We start from the raw sequence: 22,139 nt of genomic DNA on the forward strand, positions 1-22,139 counted from the left end.
TCTTTCCTCATATTCAGTCGTGATCTTTGTTGGAGCCATGTCACTGTCACAATGTTTGGTCTTGATGTTTGGTCTCTCTCTACAATACTTTATTACCTCATTTGTTCTAGTTTTAGCAAAAATACTATTCTGAATCAATGCTTTTTAGATAAGAAGCAGAAGTCACTACTCACATGTTGAGAAATGGAAATGCTATTCTGGTGGCATTTTTCTGTATCATTACTAACAAGATTTTTCTTCCAAAATGATGAAACTACCTTTTGAATGTAAGAGTATCTAGGTATTAACTTCCATCGGATGAATCTGAAACATGACTGTACAGGGGGGGCAATCTTCAAGTATAGTTCTCCCAAGACAGCAGAGCTGAGTTATTTCTCTACACTCTGAATACACACTGAAGAAAGATGTTTGCATGACAAAGACTTTTCTATCAGAGGACTGCATTTTTAAGTGCATCAATCAAAATGATGAAAAAATTGAATCTGTTTTAATACAACAGTTTTCCTCTCTCTTTAGAACATGATTTAACTTTTCATATTGCAGAAAGCATATTTCACCTTGGATAAAATTACAGTTCTTCCCTTTGCCATTTATCAAAACGGTTTTCTTCTGGCCATAAACCCCATGCAATAATCTTGTGTTCTTTCCAGCAAATTTACTGGGTTATATAATTGCTTTCTACTCACAACACTGAATCCTATGATTTATTTTCTTACAGTAAGTTTTACCAGTTTAAAAAAAAAGTCATTGTACGAAGTGCTGATTTGAACTTGACAGTAGACTGAAATTCTGCATGTTAAATACCCTACAGGTATTTCCTATGTGGCTTGCAAGCATTCCAAGTGCAGATTTCCTGTTAGCCATAAGCTGTATGCTCAGCAGAGGGACTCTGCTGGCACAGCAGTTGCAGGTTCATCCAAATCCCTGTTTATAGGAGGATTAAAGCCAACAGGAACTTCTGAGACGCCCATCCTAACATAGTCTAACGGGATCTCTGGGGACCTGTTACCATATCCTGACCATTAACTACTCCTCATGTTTCTCTTCTCCTTGGTTTGTGGGACTCTTGGCCCAACAAAGAGCTTGTTGCTTGACTCACACCAGGAAGGATGCCCACCTTGGAGTACTCATATCATCCCTGCTCAAACTTGGCTGCTTTTTACCACATCCTGCTTCTACTACTTGTTTCTCCAAACTGCTCTATTGTATCCAAAAGAATTCTTCCAGGCTCTGAGACACAAACTAGCATGTGCAGAAAAAGTGAAAAATGTGGGTTTATTTAGTCTACTAAAGCCTCAGAGAGTAAGAATGCATTGACACAACAGTTTCCAATGCTAATCTACCGTATTTTACATCTTTAGCCCTTTCTGATTGCTCTGACTTCTTGACGTCGATTTTTTGTCTTGATGTTCATGAAAATTTTCAGCTGTTAAGGGGTGAAAATCATAGCAGACTTGCACATTATTTGTAATAATGTATTTCTAAGATTTGCCTGTAATCATTTAGGCGCATTGTACACATTGGTAGCTTTCAACACAGAAAGTTATCAGACAAGTCATAAACACTTTTGTTTTCACCTACATGCATTTGTTTACAAACCGGTTACAGAGACTCTGGGAAGTTATGGGTATTTCATTTTCATGACTTATATTCCCCAGTTTTCTTCAGTTCTTTTTTGCCTTTACAGGTAAGACACAAGGTATGTAGGTCTCCTTGCTATTAATGACATTACAAAAATATTGAACAGGAATATTTACTTAAGATAATGATATCTATCCCAACAGCTGTTTAACCATTTATTCTTGCACTGCTGATACATATAGCACTGTTTTTTGCCTTCTCCATCTCAAATTGCCTGAACAGCTAAGGTTAAATCTTTTAATACACTGCTTTCTTCTCTTATTTTAATTACTATACAAGTGGATTTAGTGGAAGTTTTTCATGAGTAGAGATGTGCTACTCTGCATTTAAAAGTAACTTCATTACCAATGAAGAGGGGAATACTTTTAACACAAATTAAAAGAGATGATAAAGAAGTTCTGAACATAAGAAAATATAGCAAACTCTCAGCAAGTGAGATACTGAGCCACAGTAACAGAGCTTTAAATATCTATATATATATATACTTGAATCGTGGAATTACTGATGATCTATTAAGGCTGATATTCCAAATATTTTTATGCATTTGGATGGTTAAGTATAATGATAAATTAGTTTCATATTTTGCCGTATTTTTCCCTAGGTGATCCTTTAGCCATGTTAATATTATTTGCACTATTAATATTTTCCTGCCTGACCATGACTTTTTTAATCCCAACACACAAACTGGAAGCTCACTGGATTATAGGGTGCAGTAGGACCACCCCACAGCAATTCAAGGGAAGAAATGAAGAGATGAGCAATTCTGCTGCTATTCTAAGTCTGTATGTTCTTTCATTTGCTTTCTAATGCATGGAACTTTTTCTTATCTTGAATTTCTTAGGTTAATTAGGAGCTGCTAGATAACCTCAGTTTGTGTGATGTACACATGAATAATATTTTAAAGTGACTCCTATGTATGTTTTAAGAACACAGAGATAATTTCATTCATTTGTTCTGGTTCAAATAATTAAAATACCTATAAAATAGGGGAAGATATGCCTTTAATCTTTGGGCCATAGAAAATAACAATTAGTGATAAATCAACCTTACACAACTAATAAATTGCCCCAGTCAATAAAAAGCAGCAAAAATAGAAATATTTGCAATTTTTTGGGGGTACTTAATGTGCTGTTGACTAACCCTGTGTATCACTCACAGCAGTGATTTCAGCATTTCATCACTGTGGTCTCAGCACAGCTCCACTAAGTGCATAGGTCTTTGGGTGGAAAAGAGCATTTGGCTGTGGCAGAAGGTCAGCTGGAGGCAGCCCTCTGCCAAGTGAACTAAGTAGTCACAAAAGTACTGTCACGTGCATCACACTTGGCTTGTGGAAACCAGTATGACCAATTTATCTCTTTCCACAATGTGTAATCAGAAATGCTGCAAATCACATCTTTTCAGTAATTCCCTTTTCATTTGTCTATTTTAGCAAGCAATTCAGTACAAAAGAGGCACAGCAACAGATGTGCAGATCAACACGTTTTTGAGACCACTACATTCACAGTATAAGCAGATTAGAGGGGTTTACTCTGGACATACTGAACTCTGGACTCCTGCTCCAATGCCCCCACCATCTTCGTGGTTCAAAGCAGTCCAAAAGACTAGTTGCTACTTTGGACCCTCTGTCTCCAACAGCTGCTGAAACCTGTTATATGTGCATCTAACCTGAGCTCCCAGTTTAGTTTCCTCTAAAAGGAGCCTGGTTTGTGCACAGCAAAACAGTTCTGCAAAGCAAACCAATGCAAGGCCAGTGAGGACAACCAGCATGGGCCCCAGATTGTCAAAGTATCACTTATGACATGTCACCACAGCACTAACAGAGATGTAGTTGCCAAATACTAAAAAAATCAAAGGACACTGGACTTACTGATTGCTCAGAAACTGAAGTGGAAATATCTTACTCACTGGAAGTGATGTACTCTGGAGCCTTCCCAGGACTAAGTGGCACTGCCTCTTCATAATAGCCTTCAGGAAGGGAAGATGTTGGTAGTGGTGGAGGCCCATTATCTGGTGGCTAAATGAACAACAAAAAAAAAGTGATTACAGACCAACAAGGTGTTAAATTAAACATCTGCTCATGATTGGTGCCAATGCAACCAGCCTTAACAACCGTGCTCTTGTGACTACTTTTTATGTTAACCATCTCTGACGGCAAGGCTCTGGGGGCAGGAATCAGATGTCCTCTGAATAATAATGTGTGTTCTGTAGGGTAGCATCTTTTAGAAGAGAAACAAGCTAAATCACAAGCTTCCTCCTATGCTGTTATAATTAAACAATAAGTCAAGGTTGAGATTTGAAGAAAAAGAGTGACTTGATTATGTTTCATCACATAGATATATTTCTAAATGTATCATCATTGTGAAGAACTTTATGTCTACTCCTGATAAGGAAGCAGAACTTTCTTGCGTGTCCTACATCTGAGGAGAGGTTTTATATACCCTTTGGAGATATAAGCACTGTAGGATCCTGTTTGTCATTGCTAAGGATGGCAAAATCAAGACAACAGCTACATTAAAAGATTTTTCTCTACAACAGCACTAAGCGGTAAAGATGCTGAAAAGTTATAGTTTACCATTTAGGAACTGGAGATCTAAAGGGTCTGTGTAGGAATGAGATTTCTGTGCATAGACCATTTTACAGTGTCAAGGCTTATTTATTAGTATTTTACACCTAAAATAATTCATATTACAGCAGCAAACAGCAGTCTGGTTGGACAGTTGAGAAACGTTAAATAGCCTGGGCTGGCAGTGACCAAGAAGAGAAAATTTGAACCACATTCAAATGATCAGTTTTTTTTAAAATGGCAAATCAATTCTTAATATACACATTAATTTTTATAATGCTATTTCTACACAGTGAAAACTGAGCTACAAACACTGAAAAGTTTGAAACATCAAGAAACTATAACACAGTAAAATGAATATGTCAAATACCAGGTCAAATTCTAAAATGCTTATTTTCTAAATATAAACCTGTTTTAAATTTAAAACTGACCGACTGCTGGTTTGTTGATATAGTAACAAAGTAAATTTAGTACTCTCTGACTTCTTCCATATGACTTTACTGTTCTATTTCCTTAACAAGTACCAAAACAACTGTATTTTACAGAACTCATTCATATTTGCCACAGGTTTTTAGTTTTATATTTACACATTAGAGAAAATACTAAAGCCTTTTTCCAGCACCAGTGGTTTACTGCATGACTACAAAAATTTAGCTTGCAAGCAGAGTCTCATTTCTGCAGTAACACTTCTTCAATACATCTTTCTCTATTTTTTCATATAATGACAGAGATGCAATGGTGTTTGCATTGGACGGATCCAGTGTAAACTAAGGGAACAAATAGAGATACTGAGGGTGGGCTTTGCTTATGGGCAGATACACACACATCTGGACTACAAGTCAGGTTGGCTGACTGGTCTAACAGAGTCATAGAGCCTTCTTCCATCTCATACAGGTGAAGCCACAGTAAACTCCTCTTTTGCTACAGACCTTAAGTTACCTGGGAAGAACCTGAGCTTTAATAACATGTGGCATTAGCTCTAGTGAAATTACTGCTATGGGCACTTTTAAGGCTGGATTTATCTTTGCTTATTTCAAAGCTAGACATCTGCAAATCTCATTACTGATGACACACCTATGCCAGACACCTTTCTTAACAACATCAGCAAGGTGAGTCCTTCCCTTCATGTGCTCTGCAGCTAAATTTGTATGGAGGTTATTCCACCTTGTGCTTGTGCATTCCCAATGTGCAGGAAGGCAAGGAGTGAGTGACAGCAACTATGAACTACTCTACACACATCACCTCTATGTGGCCTGAACTGCTAGACACAAGTGGGAGAACTGCCCCCAAGGAGTTCAGATTTTCTGCCTCCTTGCAGGTGGGTAGAATGAGTTTCTTTTTCTAATGAGCTGGGGTCACAGTTTGTTCCTGGGGCAGAGTAGATTCATACACCCCTTTCATTAGACAGATAAGTTAAAATCTTGCTCTAGCCTTAAACCGTTTTTCCCATCAGGTGTATGTACAACATATGAAATTGCTCTTGTTATTAAATCTCATTCACCCAGGAAATACCTATCCTGACTCATTCCAATTTTGACTTGACACAGCACTGCGGTTTCAAATCTGTATTTTACCCAGGAACAAATAAGAGGTTCCAATAAAGATCGGAGGGGGGGGGGGGGGGCAGGAGAATCCTTGTTTTTAGACAAAATGTTATTCAGAAAGAAAGAAAAAAGGAAATGAAACACAAATGGTGCTTGTCTGATTTCGACCCTGCTGGAGCACAGTTACTTCATACAGCTGGGGCGGGCTGGGCTGTGCAGCCAACGTCAACACAGATGGAACCCATTGCTGAATTAACCAGGCCCTCCTCTCTGAAATGCATTTTGCAGTGCATGCCATAACAAAGTTGAAAACAATTATAAAAAAGATCTTTTTTTTTTTTTAAAGGGAGAAACAGAAACATTTAACATTAAATACTTTCTGATAAAAGTAAGGCTGCTTTAATATTGAAAAAAATTATATTGATTGAATACAAATTAAAAATATTCAAATCTATACCATAAACAACTACATCTTTTGGGAGTTATGGAATATATGAGTTTGAGCGCCAAGTTATTAAAAAAATATATGTGTGCATTCTGGTATTAGTTACTAATATATAGTGCTTTAATTTTTTTTACTATTGCTAGCTGTATCATTTTGTTCTTTCAACTTGGCTATTTTTAGTGGAAGAATTTTGATGAAGTTATGAATTATGAACTGAAATAAGTCTTTACTCAATAACTTTCAATAGTTTACTTGAAAAAATAAAAAGGCCATAAAACCTACAAAACTATTTACATATTCTATTTAAATCTCAGAAAACACCATAACATGTGTAGCTTGAGTGGTATCAGGAGGAAAGACCTGGCAACCTGCAAAGAAAGCATTAGCATAAATTTTTACTTTTTTTTTTTCTTTTTATGATGGGCAACAGGAAAGAAAACTAGAGAAAGCTACCTCTCAAGTCAAATCACAAGAATACGAACTGAGTTAGAAAATAAAACCACAATTACTTTTATCTCCTTGGAGTAAAAAGGACAAAGATTAGTGATGTATTGTTGCCCAGAATAATAACAGTAATACTGAAAAAACGCTGATGAAAATGTTTGTCCGGTGCTGGGTTTGAAACCAAATGAGAGATGCTTTTAAGCATATGGGGTGATTATGACATTACAGAGTTGAGATCTCTCACGACATTACAGACTTCATTGTGCATGGGATGCCTAGCTCCAGTTTACGGGATGGATTACTGAGAAAAAAAAATCTCCAAATAATAAGCAATATTTAACTGGGTAGTAAAATTCATTATCTTACTGGACTCTGAAACAGTCTTATGTGGACAGATTAATTGAATGGCATATTATGGTCTTCACCTCCACCTGCCCATCTGTATTCCAAAGACCACAAATAAACTCTTTTGTTCTTTATTCTAAGAGACAAACTACTGTATTTCCCTCTTCTGTCCAAGGGTACTGAGCAAGAGAGACAGTAACTTTTATTTTAGGGATAGTCTAACTGATATTGCTGACAATATGGAAACCAGGCTAAAAAACAGAAAAAATAAATGTCACTGTCTACAGGTCTAAGGATACAAAATCACTTTATACCGCAATGAAGATCTGCACTCTAGAAAACAGAAACACCTCCCTTTATGACGTGATTTAGGATGTGGAGATTTCCAGAGCAAAGTACTGAGTTTAGCTGAGCCTGCCAGTACACCCGTGCTCCAGGCAAAGACTGCCAGCAACTAAAGTGCCATGCTCACATGTGTGTTATTAGATCAACCACCAGTTTGGATCCAGCCGGACTGCGGAGCCAGCTGCAACATAACCCCTCAGTGCTGAAGGCAGCAACATGAGACTGGAAAAGTGGTCATGTATAATAAAGCTGTTCAGGAGCCAGCAGGCAATGTGGGCTGTCAAGAAGAAGCTGTGACACATGCACATGCCATTGGCTCTGGAGGAAGCTTAGACCTGACCTCTGTACACCCCCACCACATACTCAGCTTTTTGGAACAGAGTAACCCCGTCAGTCCCACCACAAGGTGGGTAACAGGGCTGTATGATGGGCTCTTGGTGTAGTCCCACCTGACCACCTCGGAGTGTACATGCAACTGCAGCACACTTCTCTACAACACCAATGCTATCAGGAAAAAAAACAAACCAGGAGCTCCCTGAGAAATCAATAACCAAAGTCAGACATGATGGGAGGTCCAGCAATCCCTAGCAATTCTGGGAAGAGCTGAACTGGTCACTCACTAGCTCCCACTGCATTGCTGAATAAATGAGGGCAAGGGGGAACCACTACTGCAAGTGATTAGCAGGTAGAGGATAAGTGTAAGTGGGGCTTTTCCTTAGGGTGTGATCTTGAATAGTGACTTTAGCAGGTTTAAAGCTAAGAACAGAAGGTACACACTTGGCACACTCTTCTCCAGGGAGTGGAGGTACATTTGATACAGCCTAAGAGCATGTCTGCTGACTTGGGGATGAATGCCTAATTAAAGGTATTACTGGAAAAGTGCTTAGTATGTAGAGTGTAGTGACTACAAACAGATCATAGCCTAGGAAAGCACAGTGTGATTATGGGAAAGGGATCTGAACAAACTTGCTCCCATTAAATAAAGATTCAGGGAGTCCTGTGGCTCCACAGTTTGATCTAAAGATTGTCTGAAGAGCATTTACACAGGAACCTCACCAGGAACTGAGCTACCATTTCACAAAATACAACATGTCTACTCATGTGTCCAAATAACCCCATTTACCAAAGAAAAAGGAAGGTAAAGATGGCAATGAAGAGAACCAAAGGGAAATAGTAAGAAAACAACATAGTATATCAAGGGAGCAGAGAAGCCAGCTGGTTATGGCATCTTTCTAATGGCACTGCCAGTCGGTACCCAGACATAAATTGTCTCAGTTCTTGCTATTGTATGTAATTACATTTGAGATAATAAATAAAACCAAAAAGACTGGAGCACCACTGAAAGGACAGGTAGCTTGAAGGAGTTACACCCAAACTCTGTGGAAGACTGGAGTGGAAATAAACTCCAGACTCCACAGCAGGAACAGAAGATCTAACAAAATAATTAAAAGTGAATGAGCCAGAAACAAAAGCAAGGTATTTCTATATCATTCAGAATTATAATAAAAGATTATTACACAGCCAGTTGGAAGCATCACTTAGACCAAACTATAGAGTTGACTCATGTCAAGCAAAGGGTCTGTGTGTATCAAGAAAAGAAATGAGCTTTAATTAATACTAGGAAACATTTTCATACATATTACATGAGAAAGATGAATCTGAATTTTAAGTAGCATGAGGCTCTCAGTCAGAGATGTTTATTGTAACTGTGCTCAAAGAAGTGTCTGTGTTCCCCTGTAAAAACAAAATCACCTTCTTCTTCCAGGAGTAAACAAGCTCATCCATGATATGACAGTGAGGGCAAGACAGGGCAGTACAGTGAGAAAAGTGCAGGCAACTCCTTTTCCACAGGAACAGTATTGTCTAAGGGTCTGAGGACTGCATCAAATAAAAATAAGAGGAGTCTTGGTACTTACTGATGTAACTCCTATCCCATGTGCTTGTGCACAGAACATTAATGAGCGTGGTTAGGAAAGCAAATAGTCTGGTCTCCAACTATCAACACAGGGAGGGTGTTCTGTTGACAGGTATAGCATAGAAACGAGAAATGAAAAACCTGAGGCCAGAAGTGTGAGCATAAGAAAAATGGTGAGACAATATCCTATAAAATCTGTGGAATTAGTAATTTGATAGTTTTCTTATATGAAGGTTAAAGATCACCAGTATCTAGTTAAAAAAAGAAAAAAAGGGTATATAGCTTCACAATCATCATACAAAGAACTTGGTAAAGCAGTTCAATCCTACTCTAACTCATCCAGTTTAAATGTAAATTCCAATTAAAGGCAGCTGAGAACAACTCATTCCTGCATCTTAGACATGAGGAAAGTTTTGAACCACAGTGATGTGTATTACTATACAGGTATACTGTAATTTAACTGGGAAGGAAATTGCTTTAACTAAAATTTGTCTGTAATACCATTTGCAAATTGAAATAAATCATCAACAATAATGTACCAACCTCACCCATGGAAAATGGGAATGGCAATTAGAGTTTATTGCAAGACATGGCTAACACAAAAAAGGTTGTATATATTTCTTTTCCCTTACGTAATCATATATGATGGCTGCAATTATACCACAATCACAGTGTGCCCAAGTGGCCAAGAAAGCTAGTGGCATCCTGGCTTGGATCAAAAATAGTCTCAAGTTATGTCAGGGAAGTTTTAGATTAGATATTAGGAGAAATTTTCTTCACCGGAAGGGTTGTCAATCACTGAAACAGGATGTGCAGGAAAGTGGTGAAGTCACAATCCCTGGAGGTATTTAAAGAGACATGGTTTAGTGGTAGCTTTAGGTAAACAGCTGGGACTTAATGACCTTACAGGTCTTTTTGAACCTAACTGACTCTATGTCCAGAACCTACGTTCTGGTTACTTGTAACTGAAGTCCATGATCCTTACAGCAGGTGCACTGCTATCACTCACTAGAATTTAAAACACAGCTCAAAATGAAATTGCTGGAGCCTTTCTTATACACAGTGAGGTGAAACGAAACCTGAAAGGAATACAGTTGGGATTACAAAGGATATCTGAAGCACAGGTACCATACTGAGGGAAAAAAAACTACTTAAACGCAAGGACCAAGACTGGCAGTGAACACACTGGGATGGTGGAACAACGTTTCAAGTTGAAATAGTGGGTTAAAGAAACCTAAATGCTAGTAAATAGATTTTGGTAAGTTTCTGAAAGGGTTAATATTTTATCATTGCCTGCAGTAGGAATGACTCCACTCAATAATCAAAAAGACTTCTTTACCTCTTCCTTCATTATGGAAGAACTTGTTGAGACATGTTTAAATTGAAGTTATAGCCAGCTCTGAATGAAACAAATGCATCTTTGTTAAATTTATGTTTGTGGTTTTTCTTTAAGGAAAGAACTTGAAGATTGATACTGTCTTAAGATCATCTTTAAAGAAGAACAGAGAATAACAGCTGTTTTTCAGTATTAGAAGAAAACAAAGGCTCCTTAGTACCCACCTGGCACATGGACCCCTTGCTTTTGTTATGGCACTTGTCTCTCTGCACACTTTGAAAAAACTTTAAGACTGGCACTTTTTTGTTTGTGCAAAGAATGATTAATGTAATTGGTGATCTCTCACCTTAAAAATCCTTTTGATTTCCAGACGATTTTTTTCTTCTCCAAGGACACTGTCTCCTTTCAGCATTTTCTAATAAATACCTAAGAGTGTACCTGATAGGCAGCCAGATAAAGGGAGGCTGTCAAATCACTTCTCCACAACAGGAAATCCATTTATATGAAGCACTCCTGCAGAGTGACTGTGTACTGTGCAAGAATGGGTTGGAGGAAGATGACCCATCCTTTTGATTCATATCTGCAGGGTTCTGGCATTTTGCTGAACACTTGTTGTAGTTAAATAATTATTGTCAATATTCCAAGAAAAACAAAATATATACTCGATTTTACTGTGAAAATCATGCAAAATAGCTAAGTGTGCTGTTTGTGTTTGATTTTGTTGGACTGCACACTGCAATGAAATCACCAACTGTCAGATGTAATATGACAGCCAAATGCTTGGAGGCTAGAAGTGTTCTGTCACTGTCACGCTGTGGATAATTTATGTGAGTAATCCTCAGGCACATCTGAGCAGCAGGACACACCAGATATTATCCTAATGCCTCAGTGGAAAATGAACTTCAAGGCAACCTGGTGATCATGCAATGATGGGATCCCAGGTGCTAAACCCCCAGCAGCACTTTGAACTATGCACTGAGCCTTGGCTCAGTTATTCCTCCAAACCCATCATCTAGCACTGCTTCTTGCCTGACAAGAGCATGGGAACGCCACAAAAGAAGCTGTTGGCATCAAGATGGATGAAGCAGGCTAAAGACACAAGCTCTCCCACTAAGCAGATTCAGAGGGGAGAAGCGACAGGACTTTGTTTCACACACAGTGACCTCTCCTCTGCTGTTGACTCAAAGAAAGCTCCTGAGTTCTGGCACTGTACCTGTGCTAGCAAGCACACAGGAACACACCCAGGCAAGTGGTGTCTGCTCTGCAGCAGAACTTGGCATTGCCCTTTCGCTTCACAGCTTTTATCTACAGTGTTTACTTTGCTGGCCACCTAAAAGAGCTGCATGTGCAGACTAAAGCAAGAGAGGATTTGTGCTTTCTCTTCCTAACAGAAAGTCTGCTAGACCAGATGTAGCCAAGGAAATGTATACAAAAGAGAATTAATGAGAGACTGAGAACTTAGTGATTTCCTTCATTCAAGTATGTCTAAGGTCCAACTTTGTCCCTTAATTTTAAGACCTGGTCCAAAGGCCACTGAGTCCAGGAAAACTCTCCAGGCTTTAATATGTTTTAGTAACTGGAAACTTCATTTAAACCACTAACAGCATGTCTCTAAATAAAATTAATTTTATACTCCTTGTTCATGGACTAATGAATAACAAAACCGATACAAGATTTAGCCTGAGAAAATATGCAAGTCTATTTACAGATTTACAAAGGAAAACTTACACAGCACCTGCCCACATATAATTCTGACTCTTGGCACTACTTTAAGGAGTATTGAATTCCTTCCCACCCACACATCTTTACACAAGTAGAAGCTTAAACACCAATTCAGACTAAACATTTTTGAATGCAGAAACCCCTGAGTGGCATAAAGGGAAACAGTGGTGTAAATGAAACTTTAATTTTCATGACGCTCAATAACTCATGGGCTAAAAACGTAGATTTTAAACAGTGTATAGTTTATTTGAAGCTACTGATTCCCACTTTCAGTAAATTCCTATGCTCCAGCAGTATATTGTGTTTTCATTGGAGGCTGAGACCATCACTAGATGCTATTTTGCAAGCAACAAAAACCTTCTATCCTGAATGGCTGGCAAAAAGATTTGTCATACAGCATGACTTTCAACCTGCCATGTGAAGAAGGGCACCTGGAGCAGGATATCCCAGCCTCTGGGGGGCCCAGGGAATTTCTTACACTCAACCATGAAATCAAGGTCTAAGAAAAGTGGCTAGGAAAGGCGGCTCAGTATTTGTGTCACTGAGCAACACAGTTACGTGCAGGTTTTATGGAGACTGGCATCAGCTACATGGACTCCATTGATTCAGGGTGGGTTGAAAATCACCATGCAGGAGCAGTAGTGGAAAGGAAAAATAGATCTTGGCAATTGTTACTTATGCCCTGTATATAAAAAGAAAGAAAATATGCCAGCCTCTGATCATAGCCCATAATAATAATGGGAGTTAGCAAAGAAGTGTCTACTAGAGAAGGGTTTCAAAAAAAACAGTTAATGATCAATGTCATTATATCTATGTGACTTCAGGAGAAGAATTCTGAGTCAGACTGGGGTTTGAGCTTGCCATAGTGTTCAAAGGACAAAAAGCTGATGGTTTTGTCTTTCCCTTCTGACTCCACCTGGTCTTTTGCCGGACAGCAGCAGCAGCCTGTCATCTTTTTCACAAATTACAATGTGCTACCACCTTAAAACTGCATCACTCATAACCTGTATTTGGATATTTCAAGACAATGAGAGGCTTGGGACATCTGACTCTGCAAAGGGAGGTGAAACCCACCACTGCCTGACAGTAACAGAAATGCAGAAAAACTGGCAAAAAATCAGCTTCTAACACTATAGAAAGAACAGTTGAGCTTCATGAATTCACTGAGGTGAAAGCATCCACAGTGTTATGGGCAGTTCAGAAGGAAAGGACATGTCAAACTCTAGTTTGCCAGGCTCAACATGGGGAGACCACAGTGCAGTCCAGCCAGCTCTAACTGTGTCAACTTCCACAGTAATTCCCACAGTATCACAGAGAAATATTCTTGTTACTCAAAAATCCAAACTGAACTACTGCAAAAACCAGTGTTGACCTCCTGGACCTAATTCATACTTCACACCATTTCACTTGTTGCAGCTGTACCAACTTTAAGGGAATTTACACATTAGTATATGAGAAAGGAACAGTAGATCAGTCATCTTTAGAAAAACAACTTGAATCTTCAGAGCCAAATCAAATCTACATAAATATGAGAGAACAAGGCTCTCAACTGGCTTCAGTTTGTGAAGGTAGTACCTGAAGCCTACATTTCAAAGGCACGTGCATTTTGCATGATTTTCCTGCCTAAACCTTTTCTGTTGTAATTTATGCAATACGTATCTTGAATTAAAAAAAAATAATCAGTTTCTGACACTGTTAACCATGAAATGGATTCTACACGTTTCACTGCATATTCATAAGACCACTTTTGCATCCATTAAATACATGCATAATTATTTTACAGCATCCCTTTTAGCTGAACTTTGCTACAGTATATATATCAACTCTGGATATCAACGCTTCTAGCATAAACATTCCCTTTCTATATTGATTTCAGCATATCTAGTTACATTATGTAGAATTAAAATTGAGGAAAGAAACAAACCCAAACTTGTTCAGGTCACAAACTAAAAGCTGGCAGTGCTTAGGGAGAAACTAAGATTAAGGCATTTCACACAATACATGTTTGTTGTGCTTTTTCACTTTGTTTTGCAGTAACACAGCATTTTACAAAAGACTGGTCAGGAGTTCTACCTGATAAATTAGCTCTTGTGTTTGTAAGATCCTACCGACCTACATATCTCTTAGAAGCGGGCACAAATGCAATGATAATAAAATAACACGTTAAAATGAGCCAGAACATCAGCCATCCAGTTCTGGCCCTGTAAGCTGTGCCTCTGCTTCCTGCTTTAGCCAATGAACCCTGATCTCCATCGATTGTCCTCATGACTATGTGCAGAATTTGCCACACAAGAACAGAGGATACTTTATCAATATTAGGGCTAAGACCATGTTCACCATTTAACAGGTTAAACCATGATTTGCTTTTGCTTCTCTAAAATAAAAATGCTGAAAATGTTTTCTTCATCACACCTACTGCAAAGTCAGTAAGACAGAAGCACTAAAACTTGTTTACAGTTTATTCTATAATAAGACAGCTGCTCCGAACTGGAAGATTGAATTACAGATCTCAATCAGTATCTTTGCTATAAACATCTGTATGAGCATGTGCATTTACTTGTTCTGTGGGGAATTTCCTGTCCAGAAAGGGGGCAGGCACTTAAGACTTCATTAAAAAAAAAAAGCAAGTATTCTTCCTTTGTTTTAAAATTCTGCACCTTCACTTTTTAGCTGTGAAGGAGTCTTCTTATGAGGCTTGCTCCAGGAAATGTTATCACTAAAACTGTAAGAAACTGTCTCAGGCCTGCAGGCTTGGCCAGGCTGACCTTCAAAATAAGATGGGTCAACCTTTGAAGTTAAGCTTATGTTGCTCAGGCTTTTGTCACTTGAATTTTAAAAATCTCCAATGATTGTGATTCCACAGTCTTTGCAGGTGACCTATTCCAAGGCTTATTTCACCACATGGTATTGTTTTGCCTTCTCTTCTGCAAGATGAACTGAATTCCCTCAATCGAAGCAGAGATGAGAGGAACAATTATTGCCCTGGATCTGCAAGCTCCTTCCCCTTGCAACCATTTAATACTTACCACAAATCCATTCTCTCTGGTATATATTTATATAATTAAATATAATACTCACCAGCCACTGCTGAGGTATTTCTGGCAGAGGCATTTGAGGAGGTGCTGGCAAACTATTGGCAACTTCTTGTTTCTGTACATGTTCTTTTATTTCTAAACCTGTGGAAGAGCAACAAATGTCACTTAACACCTTGGTGGATGGAAATGGGACATTTTTTTCCACACGTGGACTCCATGTCTGACTGTCACACACTGAAATCTGGCATGCAGTGCTGATCACAGGCTACCTCCCAAGTATGGTTACTGAGGCAGGACTGCAAGAATGCTGGGAATTCAGGAATTTAATCAAGCAGAACAAACACATACTTACTCTATATGATAATGACATATATGCTGTTTGGATCAACAAATACCAGACACAGAAAAAAAATTACAGGAAATCATTCTGAACTGCACATCCATCTTAAACTGAAAGACTTGAAAAATATTCAAATTCATTGCCAGGCATCTACTACACAGATAAAACCATTTACTGGGGGATATATCACACTCAAAAGCATCCCAATGGCATCATACAGTGAATAAAACATAGTCAGCCTGTGGGCAGTATGGGATTGGCTGCCTTTCATCAGCAGAGACAAACAACAGTCATTCCCATGGAACATTTTGGATGGGCAAGCTCATCAGGTAGGAACAAGCCCCAAACCAACATTCATGTCAAAAGAGTGGGGAAGAGGATGGAAAGCCCCCTGCCTGCCAGCCTGCCTGCCTGGAAGTGATGGTGACAGCTATTTGGCCAATCCCACAGTGCTCATGTTCCCTGGGCTCCCTGCTGCCACCACCATCTCTGATCTTGGGACCATGGTGGGAGTTTGTCCAAGTCCTAGGAGATGGAGGATGCTGTGACATCCCAGACTGGAGCAGGTCCAGGGGGACACTGCCCAACCAATTCACCATTAACAGCACTGCACACTGAGCATGTTTTCCCATGTTATCCTTCTTACTTATTTTGTTTTTAAATAATCTCATAGTTTTCCAGGTGACTTTGCACAGAGAAAAGGAGCTGAATGTAAAAGCTGCTTTGAGGATCCTTTGTATCCCTGCGGCATCTCCCTCACAGGGGGAAAAAAGCAGTGACCCACTCCTTCTGGGGTTTTGATACAACAATTTAAATCACAGTTGAATTAATTCATAGGAACATGATATTGTTTACTTTTCTAAATATCAAAAGGAGATTAGGGTGCATCTGCTCAATGTTCTGGCAAAAATTCAGTCCATGGATTGTACCCTGCTTAACCCTAGATTGAACTTAGTTCCTACTGTTTAGCTGCAGTTTTAAAAAATATATTTACATAAGTCAAATGGATGTCTTTCAGTCGAGATCATGTAATTCTCAAAAATGTAACCAATGATGAAATGTTTCTTGTCATAATACCCCAGTCCCACTGGCTGTGAAGTCATGGATTGAAAAACAACACTGATAAATTAAACTGGCTCTAAAGACTACAGATTCTGCTGTTTTCCTACAAATCAAGACAGGGATTAGTCTTGGGAAACATTCCTTTTTTTTTTTCCAGTATAACTTTCACTTGTTTCTCCGTACGCAGGATGAGTCTGTATTACAACTGTCATCCACACCCAAGTCTCCCATGTCTTCCAAACAACCAGCAGTCACATATGAAGGGATTTTTACTTAAAGAAAATCCAAACTACTCCAAGTGAATACTATTGACTCTGTAAAATAATGCTCCCCCAGTTTTAATATATATATGTTTAAGCAAGAACTTGGTATAACATTGAATTTCTTCTACCAACTTACACAGCAAAAGGAGCACTATAGGTTTAGAGCATCAAGTCTCTTTAACGAAAACAGGCAGTGTTGACAGTCATATTAAATGACTATATCCAGCAACGGTTCTTACTCCAAAATAAACTCTTTGTGTCTCTTGTTTTTAGAAGAAAGTTTGAGTTTTAGAAGGAAATGCCAAGTGTTTCCTTCAGACCTGCAATCCATTGGCCATGCCAAGAATCAGAAAGAAAAATGAATTTTATTGTTTTGCCAGCTATTCAGAGTAACCACTGGTTTGGATACAGGGCAGGCTGAGGCCAGGCAGCTATGACCTGAAGAACAGATCTGCCTGACCCAGTTCTCTCTACTTGATAGATATTACATGAAGAAAACAGTGTGCATTTGGGGGAGATGGAACAAAACAAGGCAAAAGATTTCTAAAGAATTCCCCAAGTAAGAACTTACTCAGTCTGAGGTGTTTTACTTATACCCAATCAGCCCATTACAATAATTTCCACACCTTTACAAAGAAAAACATAATTGTTCATTTCCAAATGTTCTAAAGAAGCCAGACAGTTCCCAGTTCACTGTTCCCCAGATCCTTCATTACCATTCTCCATTGATCTTACATGGTTTTCTGCAGCAATTGAAAAATCCTGTTGGATTCGCCCAGTTGAATTGTACAAAAGCAACTGAAGAGTCCTCAGGCGTCTTAAACTGTGCCAGCAACCCAAGAGCTCTCGTGGAGTTGTGTGGGTGGAGTAAAACAATATTTTGAAAAACAGACTCCAAATGATAGTTCATCTTAGTTACAGAGTACTGTGGGTTTATGCATCTTTTATGGCTTTTAATTTTAATGAAGAGATGAATAGTTTCAAAGGGATGGGAGTACTGAATGTTATAACTGATAAAAAAAGCAGCCGGGTCAGCTCCAGTAAAGTACATGACTTCCTGGGTAGTTTCACACACTCTTGAAGCCAGGATGTGATGGCTGAGCTCCCAGGGAGGCAATTCCTCCTTCCCTGCCTCATTCCTGTCCCTGCACCAACCTCTCCTTTGAGCCAGCATAAGCATGTGTGTGGCCTTAGGTTGAACCAGACCAGAGAAGTGACACTGGTTAGGACTAAAGCAGAAAATAAAAAAAAAAAAAAAAAAAAAGGAAAATAATGTTTGTGCTAGCAGAAAGTTAGAACAGAAAGGAAGAAGCAATACAAGAGTAGCCTGGGGAGAGAAGTCGGATGCTTTTTTAGAGGCCATACTGTCCTAAATTCTAGTTAAACTGAAATTCCATAAACTAGAGTTTATAGCATTATAAAGCATAGTCCTATGATATCTTGCTTAACTGAACTTAAGGGATTTCCTTAACTCTAGTTTGAACTAGAGTATCTCTTTTAGCAAAATATTCCATCTTGATAAGATGCCAGCAATGGCATGCAGAACTTGCTAAGTTTTTTCCATTAGTTCATAGCTTCAATGCTCAAAACATGTGCTTTATTTCCACTTTGAAACAAACATTCAGCCATTGCACTTATCATTGTGTAAGTCTAAGAGCTTGTTTTCAGTCATTCCTTTTCTACATAAAGATTGATTACGACACATCATTTTGGATAATTTGAAGGCATATTTCTGGATCCTTTAATCACTTTTACAGCTTTTCTTTGAAATGTCTATAAATTTTATCTCCTTGAATGTAGGCAGTAGAAGTGGGTAAAATGTTCCAGTAACAACTGCACTGAGAGAAGCCCTACATCTTAGTACATGGATGTCATATGGATTTTGTTAATAGATGGATCGTGTAATGGGATGTAATGGACCTTGCTAAAGATCCTGCAATAGGCTTTAAAACCTAAATGGTAGGTGCTGAACAGTGGAAAGCTATGGTCCTTGGATCTTTTTATGCATCGTCACATCTAGAGACATAAACTGAACATACCTAGGGAGGTGCCCTGGTTCAGAGAAATTGGTGTTCCTGCAGTGTAAACCTCTCACCCTCAAGGTGGAAGGTGATGATTTTGAGTTTGAACTGTTTGTATGGAGCAGATCTTTGGCATGGGTTTGGCCTGAGCTGACTTGTCTCCTGCATTAGTTCCTGGGCATGATGTCAGGAAATCATTCTGAACTGCACATCCAGTCAAATTGGTATCTGCCTCCTCCTCTCAGTTGTAAAGTAAAAATACCCATGGGTCTTTAAGAATGTCAAAACAGAAAGGAGGGCAATCATTACTTTCAAGTTGATCTCCCTAGACTTGAATCCTGTGGTAGAAAGTATTTCTTTACTGAAAGGGAGAAACACTGCATCAAACAAGACTGCATTTTTCTAGCACCAGAGAAGAAACAAATCATGAGAAATACAGCTGCTCACAATGTGGTGTTTTGCTTCAAGAAACTCTGGCATTTTTCAAAAATCTAAATGGAGGGTTTACACTGACAGTATTTCTGTCAAATGTAGTAGAAACAGAGGTCTTATAGCCCAGATGTCACTTCACATAGAAAGGTGCTGTAAAAAATATAAGAATACTGTTAGAAAAAATAGTGAGGACTGTTCTTCATACAAGCTCTGTGGAAAGGTTCCTATACACAGTGAATCCCTTATATTGCACTCAGCTCCATAATCTTGATGGAGACAAAAGCGATTGTGCAATCAAAGTGGGGTTAGATAGGAAGAAATGAAGAAAGTGAGTTTAATTGAAAATGCAAACCAAACATGCCATTTCCTATGTCTGGCTTGGCACTCCTGTATCAGCCATGCACCAGACTCCACCTCAGTATCAAGCCTTTTGATGGATTTGGGTCATTCGACACAGATGAAAAGGTGCTGTGGCCAGCACTTCCTGTCACAGGGTAACTTTTCCATCAAAACTCACAAATAGCATTACTGTCACAAATAAAATGAAGTAACCACTCTACCAACAGAAGTGAAAACATTCTATCCAGTATGTAATTTTGTGGCTGGATTTACCCATGTGCACCCAAGATACTTTTAGTGTGCCTTTTGCTATATTTTACTGATGAACATGAGGGAAAGCATTCAGGAAAGTTATACTTTGGCTTCACCGTCTTTCTGTCTTGCTTCAACTTAGGGCTTGTCTTTAGCTATTCAAGTTATTTCACTGAGCACAGACTTATTCTGTGCACTCTGTAAGTGAGAAAACACACCCCAGCACTGACCTTTTGATGACTGTATCCTCAGGAGAATGTTAGTTATTACTGCCTTCTTCTCCCTGACAGTGGAAGTTAGATATTCATGGTCCAGAAGTTCAAGAAACAGGCGCAGCTCCACTATTAACTCTTCCATGGCTGAAACACAAAAAAATAGAATTACTTTTTCAAAAAAGTCCCATTAGAAAAAAAGATAAGAGTTAATTCTCATTTATGCAAATTCATAGTTATTTTCTAGCATTTCTTAAAAATGTGTGGTCCTCCCTTCTGGAAACAGACTTTAACATTGTTAAGCATTAGTAGAATCAACAGAATAATCCATCAGGGAGCACTACGGACATTTATAGCAGTTATCTAAAACTGACGGGCACATCTTTTCAGATACCACAGGATGAAGCCAACACTAGACAAGTTAAATGCAGGAATGGTGGCCATCAGCTTTTCTACCAGTGCCACCCTTGCTCCCCTCCCATTGACAAACTGCAAAATTTCTAACTGCAGCACAAATTTAAGGTTTGGTAAAGCATCTAGACACCATTGATAATTTCATGAATTTTTCTCTTTCCCTTATTTATTCTGTTTGCCGTGGTAAAAAAGAGCAGGTATTCCTTTATTTACAATTTTTTATAATCTCCAAAGACAAGGTCACAATCTTTTGCATATTTTCTTATCACTCCTCACATTCCCAGCAATACACTTCATATTTCATCCTATTTCTATTATTTCAGATCTCAAGACTTTCAAATTTGCTCTAGAAAAAATAACATTCCTTCTCTCTATTCCCAATGCTTCTTAATTTTTTTATCAACTAACTTTATAAGCATATTTCTACTTTTTAACTTTCAGATTATCCCTAAAGTTCTAATATTCCAGTGTCCTAATAACTGCAGTAGCTCGGACTACACAAACACCTTTGTTACAGCCTAATCATATAAGATGTCTTTAGCAGGTTTGAGGAACCCATGGTATTGAACCACATTTTCATGCCTCTGTTCTCTCACAATTCTGAGATCCTCTAGTCTGTTCCCTTAAGTGGATGCACTCTTTATAGTTTTGGTTTCATCTTGATAGAATAGTTCACATTTCCATACTTTCTGTATCCTATGACATTATTCTCATTAAAAGATGAGGAGCATCTACTTCACTTAAGGACCATCCCTAGGATTAATCCCACTCCTTTCCACATTCTGAAATGCATCCACTTAAATTTTTCTCTACTTAACCACATCTGTTTTTACAGTCTTTTCAGGGTCTAACAGGGCAACTGCTGCTAAGCTTCCTCAGACCTCTAAAAGGTATATTCTTTGCTGCGTAGTCCCATACTAGCTCTTCCCTCCTCCTAAAACCTTTCTGATACAGTTGTTTACACCCAAGAGAACCTGAAATCTTTTTCTATTTCTGAAAATCATCTGGATGTTTAAACAACCCTTGTACAGCATGCACTTGCTTTATCCTCCACTTGACAACAGCACGCTGCAGGGAAGCCTGCAGATGTCAGCTACAAACCTGCAAGGGGACGTTGGCCTCTTTTTGTCTCCAATGAATATAGATTTTCTCATGTGTTTGCAGACTGCATCTCCAAGTGCACTGACTGCTCTGTGAAACCCAACATTGAGCAGGCACAGAAGATGTGCCAGTCAGCAATACCAGGGCATGAAAACATCTTAACAAAGAAATCTCTGAAGAAATATACTTGGGCAAATATTTTCATAGAGTCACTTAGGCTGTAAATGACCCTTAAGATCACTGATTCCATTGAAACCAGCACTGTCAAGTCCACCAGTAAACCCTGTCCCTAAGCACCACGTCCATGTTTTTTTCCAGGGACAGTAACTCCATCACATCCCTGGGCAGCTGTTTCAATGTTTGACCAC

At 38.8% G+C, this 22,139-nt stretch overlaps 1 protein-coding gene across 4 annotated transcripts in view; it reads right to left on the minus strand.

The window, feature by feature from the left end:
- AFAP1 (actin filament associated protein 1) overlaps positions 1 to 22,139 on the minus strand; it is a 116,764-nt gene that overhangs the window by 44,529 nt on the left and 50,096 nt on the right. For all 4 annotated transcript variants that reach the window (XM_071556858.1, XM_071556857.1, XM_071556856.1 and 1 more), the window contains exons 2-4: positions 20,275 to 20,403; positions 15,379 to 15,476; positions 3,547 to 3,655 (exon numbers count right to left, since the gene is read on the minus strand). In XM_071556858.1, coding sequence (XP_071412959.1) covers positions 3,547 to 3,655; positions 15,379 to 15,476; positions 20,275 to 20,401 — 334 coding nt within the window. In that variant the 5' untranslated portion in view covers positions 20,402 to 20,403. The remainder of the gene's footprint in view (positions 1 to 3,546; positions 3,656 to 15,378; positions 15,477 to 20,274; positions 20,404 to 22,139) is intronic.

This window comes from Pithys albifrons, chromosome 5 (assembly GCF_047495875.1).
Source record: "Pithys albifrons albifrons isolate INPA30051 chromosome 5, PitAlb_v1, whole genome shotgun sequence".
Classification (NCBI taxonomy): Eukaryota; Metazoa; Chordata; class Aves; order Passeriformes; family Thamnophilidae; genus Pithys; species Pithys albifrons.